Raw genomic sequence first — 10,053 nt, forward strand, 5'->3', positions numbered from 1 at the left:
ATGGCATAGATAAAATTATCTTATTAAAAATGATTAATTATGATTTTCTTTATCAAAATTGATTACAATCGTTTGTAATTAAAATTTGAAATGATAATATATTATCGAAGATACAGTTGAAATATTACAAAGCTGGTATCACTGTAATTATCTTTAGTATTTTGTTTATGACACAAAAAAGATTTATATCGTAAATGCACGTTGAAGAATTAGATATTTTTATTTTATTTTGTATGTTGAAAATATGCAATATTAAATATGGCACAACGATTAAGTAATAAGGCCAAAATCAAATCGTTCATAACTGTTACAAGTTCAGCTGCAGCATTATTTGGTGGAATATGCATTTATCAAGGAAATGAAAAATTTTATAAAGAGATAGCAATACCTTTGGTTCAACAAATAGATCCTGAAGTAGCTCATATTATGGCAATAAAAGCTTTAAAATGGGGATTTGTCCCTAAAGAAAAATTAAATGATCCTATTTCACTTCGAACAAGTATTTGGGATTTAGTATTTAAAAATCCTCTTGGTATGGCTGCTGGTTTTGATAAACAAGGAGAAGCTATTGAAGGCTTGCATAAAATAGGTTTTAGTTTTGTAGAAATAGGTAAGAAAATGATTTATAATGTTATTATAGTATTTATTATGTAATTAATAATATATATTAAATATTATAATAATTTTAATTTTATTAATTTTATTATGTATTGAAGGATCCATAACACCTATGCCACAATCAGGTAATCCTAAGCCTAGAGTATTTAGATTATTAGAGGATAATGCAATTGTTAATCGTTATGGTTTCAATAGCGATGGCCATGATAAAGTATGGGAACGTATTAAAAAGCTTAAAGAAAATAAAGATTTTGTTGGTATCATTGGTATTAACTTAGGCAAAAATAAAAATTCTGAAGATGCAGCGCAAGATTACATAAATGGTATTAAGAAATTTTCAGATGTAGCAGATTATTTTGTAATTAATGTATCCAGTCCTAATACACCGGGACTTAGATCTTTACAAAGTAAACAAAATTTAAAAATGTTGCTGACAAAAGTGAATGAAATAAGACAAATCATAGGTAGCAAACAACCATTACTTTTAAAATTAGCACCAGATTTATCTGAAACTGAACGACAGGATATAGCAGATATTGTTCTACATACAAAAACAAAAATTGATGGTTTGATTTTATGCAATACAACAACTTCACGTGTAAATCTAGTGAATGAAAACAAGAGAGAAAGTGGTGGACTTAGTGGTGCACCTCTTACAGACATTTCTACCAAAATTATTTCAGACATGTATAAACGGACTTATGGTAAAATTCCAATTATTGGAGTAGGAGGTGTTTTCTCTGGGGAAGATGCATATCATAAAATTAAAGCTGGGGCTTCTTTGATTCAATTATATACATCATATATATATAATGGTCCACCAATAGTTGGAAAAATAAAAAGAGAATTAAATGAAATACTTAAGAAAGATGGTTTTTCTTCAATAAATGAAGCAGTTGGTAAAGATATAAAGATTAGTTAAGTACAAATATAATTCAAATTATAATATACTATTTAATAGATTTGTACATATGTAAATTACTGAATTATAACACATTTAAATATGATAATTTGTAATGAATGTATATGGTGTGTTTAAAAAGACATGTTTTATATTTATGTATAATTTTAAAGAGATATTTTATACATTAATTGTATAATATGGATAAATTGATTTGTTACAGATCGTTATTATTAATTTATTATTATACAACTTCACAGTATTAAAAATAATAAAAATTGACGAATGTCATTTATTATTACTTTTGTATTCTTACAAAAGAATATACAATGTGTTTCAATTTTACACATACTTAACATGTGTATTTACAATTTATAATTTAATATTAGCTTCATATCATAGAATAAATGGATATTACTATTAATGCGATTAAAGTAACATTTGAAAACATTAATAATCCAGCTGATGAACATTCATCGACATGATTAAAAAGTTCTTTATAAGCTAATACAGATTCGATTTTTGATGTTGTGGATTCTAAACCAATAGTAGAGCTTTTAAACAGAAGATCATTGACGCCAATAAATTTTCCATAGATATGGAGTACTCTCAATGTATAAACGCGATATCCTAACCAATCTTGAAGTTTTAGTAAGGACATAATTGCATTCAAGGAATCGATCTCTGTGTACTCTTTTCGACCAACCACCTATAAGAAAAAAATATTTACACGATATAAAGTGTTTCCTCTTATTTTAAAAGTCATAATTAAAAGATAAAGAATTAATGACATCATAATGAAAACGTATAAAGTATTTACTTCGCTATTGATGGTTACAGATAAAGCACAAAGCTCTGGTTTATCCAAATTTAATCCTGTTGTTGAAGCCAAACTGCCATTTTTACACAAAATGTGATATTGGTTGAGATTATTTTTCTCTTCTTTATCAATTCAACACATGAAAGAAAATGAATATTATTTAAATAGTTAATAAGGATTAAATTAGCCAAAGAATGCATTCCACCTACCTTTTATATTACCGATTTCAACAAAAGCTATATCACCGTCTCCATTTTTTAAACATGTTAGTGCTCCTTTATCACCATAATAAGGGTTGTCATTATCTGCCGTACAATGAGTATCATTTGTTTTCGGACAAACGGAACAAAGCTTGGTTGCAATAGCCGATGTGATACTCTTCTCGTAATTATTGTTCTTTATACCGGGCATACAAGCGCCAGAGAATAGATTACTGAGGAGACTAGGGTAATTACAAGAAACTGGCGAAATAATGCGATTCATTCGAGCAATTTTAACGAAACTCAACCAAGATATTCCACCATATTCAGGGAAACAAGCTCTATGACCCTTTAATTGTTGAAAATTGTTTATCGGATAGTTGCCATCTTCGGGTTTCCGAAGAACAGCCATGATCATACTATCCTTCATGATTTGTTTGTCGGTTTCAGCATAGAGGATGGACGTTAAATTGTAAACTCTATGAAATGAAACGAATTTCAAATATTAGACTATTAGTTTATCATCGTTATTGTCTTTTAATAACGAATTACTTCGGGGTTTTTCGAGTAACTTACTTTCGTGCTATGTATCCATAATTTGAGTCGATAGTAATGATATCGGCTTTATTATCGGCAATGTCACGGAAACATTCGAATGTTGAATTGGTTTGCCAGCAAGAAATTTTCGGTTCGATACCAAGAGCTATCGCTTCTTTCGCAATCCATTCACATTTTGCTCTCTCGAGAATGCTTATAGTACACCAACGAATAACGTTGCCGCAAGTTTTTACGTCTGAAAGTATTACTTCCTTTCTTCCTTCTGCCAAATAACTAACTAAAGACGTAGGTCTTGTAATATTTGTGATGACACCGTTATTTTCTTCTATAAATCTTTTTAAGGATTCTGACCATGATTCAACAGCATATGTTGCTGATCCCGATAACCAGAGAGTTAAGAGGTTTGTAAGTTGATCTGCCACTTTTCTACAATTGAAACATTATTATTTAATTAGCATAACATTTATATTACATCTGATAATTAGAGTTTATGATAATTTCAGTATTAATTATCACGTATACTTTCTAGCAACAATTGCACCCCATGGTTGTTTGATCCACGAGCAAGGATTATTACTAGTTAAATTATGAAGGGATCCATCAGGACACAAAAATCGATACTGAGATTTTTGATTTTCCTGAAACATATACGATTAATTATGTTGTATTTTTAATAGTTTTTAAATAGTATTCAAATTTCTCTATATTTTTCTGCAGGAATCTACAAAAATATTGTACATTAATTTACTTTGAAGTATTGATGAACGTATTCGAGTGCTACGTATGCTACTTTTCCACGTCCCGATGTTAAACAATCCAAAGCACCTATGTGGCCATGTTTCTCATCATTTGTATACTTGCAAGCAGTCGTATTATCGCATAAGGCACAAAGCTCAGGGTATTTCTTCTCTTTACGATTTAATTACGTATTAATGCATAATTTTATATGAACAAAACAATTGAATATATTTTACTTACTGAGAGCAGCGCTAAAATTAACATCAGATGCCCAATCACCTGGTCTACACGCTTTACCATAGAACGATTTAATATTTTTTAATTCATTTTCTATCGCAGTTATATTTGTTTGACAATCAGCTTCGTACGTATTTTTTTCAAAATATTTCAAAATGTAATCATTCCACCATTGTGCTTTACTGAACCCAGGATGACAGAGACCGGCATTTTTTAAACTTTCAAAACCACTGTTAATAGCAATGGAAATGTCCGAAGATACTACAGCCACAGATTGAAATTCATATTTCTCTAAAAAAAGTGGATTATAAAATGATGTAGTTCGTAGTAGATTTAATATAATTTTTTCTCGATTTTAAAGATGAATTACTTACGCAAAAGTTTGTCCCTATGCCTTAATCCGAAAATAGGTACGATTTCATCGGGATAAAATTGATAGGCCAGTAATAATGCATCTGCACTGAATAAACCGAAATCTGCTTTGCCTTCTGCTAAACGTATTGCACATTCAGTATTGTCACTTACGCGAATGCATTCAATTTGACTATCGCCTTTTTCTATGTTTTGACAGTTGTCGTTTGAGCTTGGCATACAAAATTTATCTATTGCAAAAAATGATAATATAAAATTTGCAAATCCTAAAAAATTATTAAAACAATGTTATATTTAACAATTTTGTTTTCTCATGATTTGATAATATCTTTATAAAAAGTTTTGCATCTGTATCGATAGACATGAATATAGCACGAATGTAGAATATGCGATTTACATAAAAAAGTACAAAATTGAATTTCGATCATCTATGTATACCGTCATTGATTTGTAGAACTTTATCGCAACGGCATTGAGATAAGCTTCGCCCCGATTTCTGTTGATCTATTTATCTTACATGAGATATGACGAATGTACCTTCGTGATCAATAGTTACAAAGTAGTAAATTTATGATTTTTTTATTACGTTTCATTTACTTTATATAATACGTTTATAATATGTTGCTCTTTTGATTACTATAGTATTTATTCATAGACTCTACAATTTTATTCGTCTTGAATAAAATTTATATGTTTCTCTATATAATTTTCTCTATTTAATTGATCTTAGTTCATAATATTCTATATTGTGTAAAAGTAAGAATAATTCTTTAGCAAACGTACTTACAATAAAGAGATATAGATTCTTAAAATATTTATATTATATTATTACATATTACAAATATTGTTCTCTAGATTAGTTATTTTATACTTCTTATATATTAGATACATCGAGTAGAAAAATTTTATTATGTTTTTATTTTAGAATAGATTTACTTACATTTGTCTATTGCATAAGTACTTGCAACAAAAACTATCAGCAGCAATTGAGCCTTCATCGTGGATATTCGAAGTACAAGACGACAGTTGAATGTAAACTGCGAAGATCGAATCGTTTTCACGGTGGGCAACGTAACTAGGCGCACCTCTTCTTGGCTCTTCAAACTTTGATAACGAAGTCCTGATAACGGTTATTCACGCCCTGAACATATAACATTAAAAAATTTTGCGGCTTGTTATACAGCCCCAAGACAACTTTGTCGATCATTTACCTTTTACACATGGAAAAAAATGTAAATAAGTAAAGTAAACGAAGATACTGTACTTCTATCTCGTTTCCTCTATTCAATTGATATTTTAAAATGCTTAACTATCTTTCGACTACATTAGCTCGATCTAGTAAAATTGACATCTTGAGATATTCACATGGTGATTACGAGGAATAAATCTTTCTTATCGGATGACGAATATTTTCGTCGAAAAGAAACATTTTGATGACTAATCTTTTAGATTCATAACGAAGTAAATCATTTCTGTCAGCCCGTTAAATTTCCTTAAGTTCAAATGTCGCAATCTTATCGATTTCATGGCTTTTATGATTGTCTTTAAAGTCAGGAAAAAAGTAGATGCTCTTTCATTTCTTTCCAGGAAGAATAACCATACTACATTATATAAGAAAATGTAATGATACGCTTAATAGAATGATATAATTGAATATGTTCAGATAATATTCAAAAGATATTGTTAAAAGCACTTGAAAGTTAAGAGAGATTGAAAGAGTATTTTTTTCATCATTCTGAATATTATCACCGAGCTATTGTTTGAATATAATCGATGTTTTAGCGTAAAGATTATATAAAGAACGAAATGCATCTAGATAGAATTTCCGTACATACGATAAGCTATTGGTAAAGCCATGTCCGCAGCATTAGTACTTACCGTCCTTTTTTGGGGTACGTTTAAAAAATAACATATGATTATTTTGTTAATCTGTGATCTTTATAAAAAATTTTCGTTCTAGGAAAAATCATAAATATCGCTCTCAGCGAGCAAATTTCATCAACAACAAGTATGTTCATTTGTACCGATGGCAATCAAATACCTTTGATCAATGTATGTGATGGTTCATTTCATTGCCCAGATTCTTCTGATGAAACAAGCAAATTGTGTCAGCATATACTGTAAGATTTATTAATTGTAGCTTTATACATTATATTATGAACTGAGCAAAATTTTTATTTTATCTATATATCCTTTCGTAGTTGCCCTTTAAATATGTACAAATGCGCTTACGGAGCTTGTGTGATCCGTGGATCACGATGCGATGGTATCAAGGATTGTATCGACGGAAGCGATGAAGCTCGTTGCAATTTTCAATCTAATCAGACATGCTCCGTCGGAGAATATCAATGCTCTACGCCTCGGTTAGAGTGTATTCCCATCGCAGATGTTTGTAACGGTATATATAAAGGATTATTTAATTAATCGTTTCAAAAGTTTCATAATAATTTGTAAGATACTTTCCAAAATAGGATATATCGATTGTTCAGACAAAAGTGACGAAGATGTTTCACTCTGTCGAGAATATTCTTGTCCTGATCATACCTATCGATGTTCATATGGAGGATGTGTCTATCAAGAAGTTCTTTGTGACGGCATAAAGGATTGCTTCGATGGCACTGACGAAGATCCGTCGATATGTGGAGCGACCAATTGCAATGGAATTGAATGTTCTCAATATGAGTGCAGGTTGATTATTTCTACATTTCTTTCTTAACTTTTTTTATACTTTCTATTTTATCTTTCAGAGAAGATGAATTTGCTTGCGAGAACGAGCGACAATGTATACCTATTACCAAAATCTGTGACGGTATTCGCCATTGTAGAGATGGTTCCGATGAAAACAGCGAAATGTGCATTCAACGAGAGTATGGGGAACTGTTTTTATTTAAATATTTATAAAATAAGCTTTTGGTTAGTTTAAAATAACATTATATTAATAAAATATATTCAGATGTCGAGATGATCATTACCGCTGTTTTTATGGCGCTTGCATTCCTATCGAATTTATCTGCAATTTACGACCGGATTGTTACGATTGGAGTGATGAGGATGAAACACTTTGCGGTACAGTTTTGCCCGAGGGTGCCTGTCGACTTCCTGGCCCGAAGACAGGAACTCACTATAAGACAAGAGGTTGTTTACGATGTCGACCTGGTGATGTCGTTCCTGAACTTACTCGTTTAGATTACACCTGTGACCCTGACGGATGGTTAGAGGGTTCCAATAGTATTTATTGTCAAAATAATCGATGGCTACCTTCTATCCCAATTTGTTCTAATAGTACGTATGATATTATATACTTATTTTATTGCTATATTTTATTGCATATTATAGATTTCATGATTTTAAAGATAACGATACGTTGCGTATAACTTGTCCACCGATCTTGGAAACCAATGGAGCTATAAAAAGATGCGAATCAAAATGGGGACCACGTAAAGGTTGGATTTCTTGTGAAAACTCTGTGCCTATTGGAACGAACGCCTTTATTGAATGTCCTATGTTTTATGAGCGTCAAGCTGGATCCACGCGAATAATATGTCTTCACGATGGGACATGGAGTCAAACACCATTAAGCTGTATTCCTGTTTGTGGAATACGCAAATCTTCAGGTTGGTAACTTGTTTTATAAAAAAATTGACATGATTCAAAAGATGAAGTTGATTTTTTTACAGTCACATTAATTGTAAACGGTTGGAAAGTACAAAGCGAAGAATATATGCCTTGGCAAGCTACGCTCTTTTCGCATGAAAATGGTCAATGGAAATTTTTTTGTGGTGGTACGTTGATCGGTGAACGTGTAGTACTCACTGCCGGTCATTGCGTCTGGAAAACTCTTCCAGAAACAATACGCGTTGCTTTTGGAATTCTTTCAAACACATTAGATAACGTAGAAGCGAACGCTCAAGTGCTTGATATAGATAAAATTGAGATACAAAATTCGTACCAAGATCATCAAGGAAACTATGCTTCCGACATTGCACTTCTTATTTTGAAAATGCCAGTAAAGATAAACGAGGTTGTTAGACCAGCTTGTATAAATTTGCAGTCTGATTTTACTCTTCTGCAGGCTCAAAAAAATGGAGACAATGGATTTGTGGCTGGTAGGTTTGTTGGGCAATAAATATAGCTATATTTTCGAAAAGTTACCGTAATCATTGAATCAAAGTATTATACAGGTATGGGTATTACTGAGAACGATACATATAGTTCTACTTTAAGAATTACTTCGATGAGAGTTATTTCAAACGAAAAGTGTCGTGAAGCTCAGCGCAAGAATTTTAGGAAGTATATAACATATACTTCGTTTTGTGCTGGTTGGGCAAATGGTACAGGAGTATGTAACGGTGATAGCGGTGAAGGTTTCATGTTGCGTCGACCAAATACAGCGATTTGGGAAGTTCATGGTGTCGTTTCAATAAGTCCTCGACGATTGGGAACTAGCATTTGCGATCCAAACTATTATGCTATATTTACAAAAGTAATTTTATTTATATTAATATAATGTCATGAAAGTATGTATAAAAAGCTCTTTTTGATCATAATATTTAATATTTTTATAATATTTATATATTATATTTTAGGTATCTCTATATGGTGATTGGATTCGTAGTATTATAGAAAAAATTCCGCTGATGGGGCCACCTGATATTCATTGGCAACCTAATAAAGATGATATTATCATTTAATAGAGAATAATTAGATTTATTCGCAAATGATATTTTTATTTTATGTAAAATTTTATGTTATATATAACCGTTATATGTATATATATATACATACATGGCAATTTACAACGCTCACATTTTTCCGATCTATTCGCTTCTGTAAAAAAAAAGAAAATCTTGACAGTCCATATGAATATTTCGGTTATTATTATCGGATGTGATATTTTATTTCGTTTTATTAATTGAATATTTTTATTATTTTATTCATAAAATACGATTGATTTGGAGCAATATGGAAAAAAATATTATAACTATTGGGAAGTTAAATAATACTGAAAACCGCGATGATACCATTTTGAACGTTACACGAAATCAAATTGTTATATCATCTTTTCTTATATTTGTTAACACAATGTTTAGATATCAAATAAAAATATTATATTTAATGATATAATTGTTTATATTTTACATATAACTTATACTCTCTAAAATATAAGTTGAAATTTAATATTGATTACAGATGCAACGTTCGGTTGTCCTGATGCAAGAAAATACAGAAACGAAACCTATTCCTACAATGGTTGAGGTAGTACCAATTAGCTATTATGATGATATTCAGATTACTCCAAATTTTATGGAATTTAAAGATGCTAGGGAAGGCCTTACCAGCAGTCAAAACATTGTTATAAAAAATGTTGGTACTAAACCAGCATTTATAAGGATACGGGAACCAACTTCTTTGGTGGATAACAATAGATTATAGATAATTATTACATAAAGAACGATGCCTAATTTAATCGTTAAATTATTTACATTATTTTTATAGGCTTTTCAAGTAAAGACTTCAAAAACAGGAGTGATGTTAAGTCCTGGATTAAGTATATCAAGTTCAGTAATATTCGCCTTTAAAAGACCTGCATTACCGCGTGCAATAATTCC

General features: G+C 30.7%; 3 protein-coding genes across 3 annotated transcripts; 2 read left to right on the forward strand and 1 right to left on the reverse strand.

Annotated features, from left to right (window-relative positions):
* The first annotated feature begins 69 nt into the window (after positions 1-69).
* Positions 70-1,741, forward strand: LOC124423580 (dihydroorotate dehydrogenase (quinone)). Its single transcript, XM_046961463.1, has 2 exons — positions 70-610; positions 717-1,741. Exons 1-2 carry the CDS (start codon positions 259-261, stop codon positions 1,538-1,540), a joined length of 1,176 nt encoding a protein of 391 aa, XP_046817419.1. The 5' UTR covers positions 70-258; the 3' UTR covers positions 1,541-1,741.
* A 40-nt stretch (positions 1,742-1,781) lies between these two features.
* LOC124423578 (transferrin-like) lies at positions 1,782-5,784 on the reverse strand. The gene is made up of 10 exons (XM_046961461.1): positions 5,656-5,784; positions 5,385-5,585; positions 4,447-4,674; positions 4,076-4,363; positions 3,846-4,006; positions 3,620-3,735; positions 3,116-3,523; positions 2,549-3,018; positions 2,340-2,461; positions 1,782-2,228 (listed from the first exon to the last, which is right to left on the reverse strand). The coding sequence occupies exons 2-10, from the start codon at positions 5,440-5,442 to the stop codon at positions 1,911-1,913; spliced, it is 2,169 nt and encodes a 722-aa protein (XP_046817417.1). The 5' UTR covers positions 5,443-5,585; positions 5,656-5,784; the 3' UTR covers positions 1,782-1,910.
* Positions 5,785-5,904: 120 nt separating this feature from the next.
* Positions 5,905-9,319, forward strand: LOC124423579 (modular serine protease-like). The gene is made up of 10 exons (XM_046961462.1): positions 5,905-6,336; positions 6,405-6,564; positions 6,646-6,842; positions 6,916-7,132; positions 7,192-7,311; positions 7,398-7,726; positions 7,798-8,058; positions 8,122-8,550; positions 8,626-8,927; positions 9,031-9,319. Exons 1-10 carry the CDS (start codon positions 6,300-6,302, stop codon positions 9,133-9,135), a joined length of 2,157 nt encoding a protein of 718 aa, XP_046817418.1. The 5' UTR covers positions 5,905-6,299; the 3' UTR covers positions 9,136-9,319.
* Positions 9,320-10,053: the final 734 nt, after the last annotated feature.

Source organism: Vespa crabro, chromosome 4 (assembly GCF_910589235.1).
Source record: "Vespa crabro chromosome 4, iyVesCrab1.2, whole genome shotgun sequence".
Classification (NCBI taxonomy): domain Eukaryota; kingdom Metazoa; phylum Arthropoda; class Insecta; order Hymenoptera; family Vespidae; genus Vespa; species Vespa crabro.

Bases quoted from the DNA above. Each gene is read 5' to 3' on its own strand.
- LOC124423580 (XM_046961463.1), top strand. From the start codon at position 259: ATGGCACAACGATTAAGTAATAAGGCCAAAATCAAATCGTTCATAACT. The intron at 611-716 runs GTAAGAAAATGA...TATGTATTGAAG, and splicing joins TTTTAGTTTTGTAGAAATAG to GATCCATAACACCTATGCCA.
- LOC124423578 (XM_046961461.1), bottom strand. From the start codon at position 5,442: ATGAAGGCTCAATTGCTGCTGATAGTTTTTGTTGCAAGTACTTATGCA. The intron at 2,462-2,548 runs GTAGGTGGAATG...GAATTGATAAAG, and splicing joins TGAAATCGGTAATATAAAAG to AAGAGAAAAATAATCTCAAC. The intron at 2,229-2,339 runs GTAAATACTTTA...TTTTTCTTATAG, and splicing joins CTGTAACCATCAATAGCGAA to GTGGTTGGTCGAAAAGAGTA.
- LOC124423579 (XM_046961462.1), top strand. From the start codon at position 6,300: ATGTCCGCAGCATTAGTACTTACCGTCCTTTTTTGGG. The intron at 6,565-6,645 runs GTAAGATTTATT...ATCCTTTCGTAG, and splicing joins AAATTGTGTCAGCATATACT to TTGCCCTTTAAATATGTACA. The intron at 8,059-8,121 runs GTTGGTAACTTG...ATTTTTTTACAG, and splicing joins TGGAATACGCAAATCTTCAG to TCACATTAATTGTAAACGGT.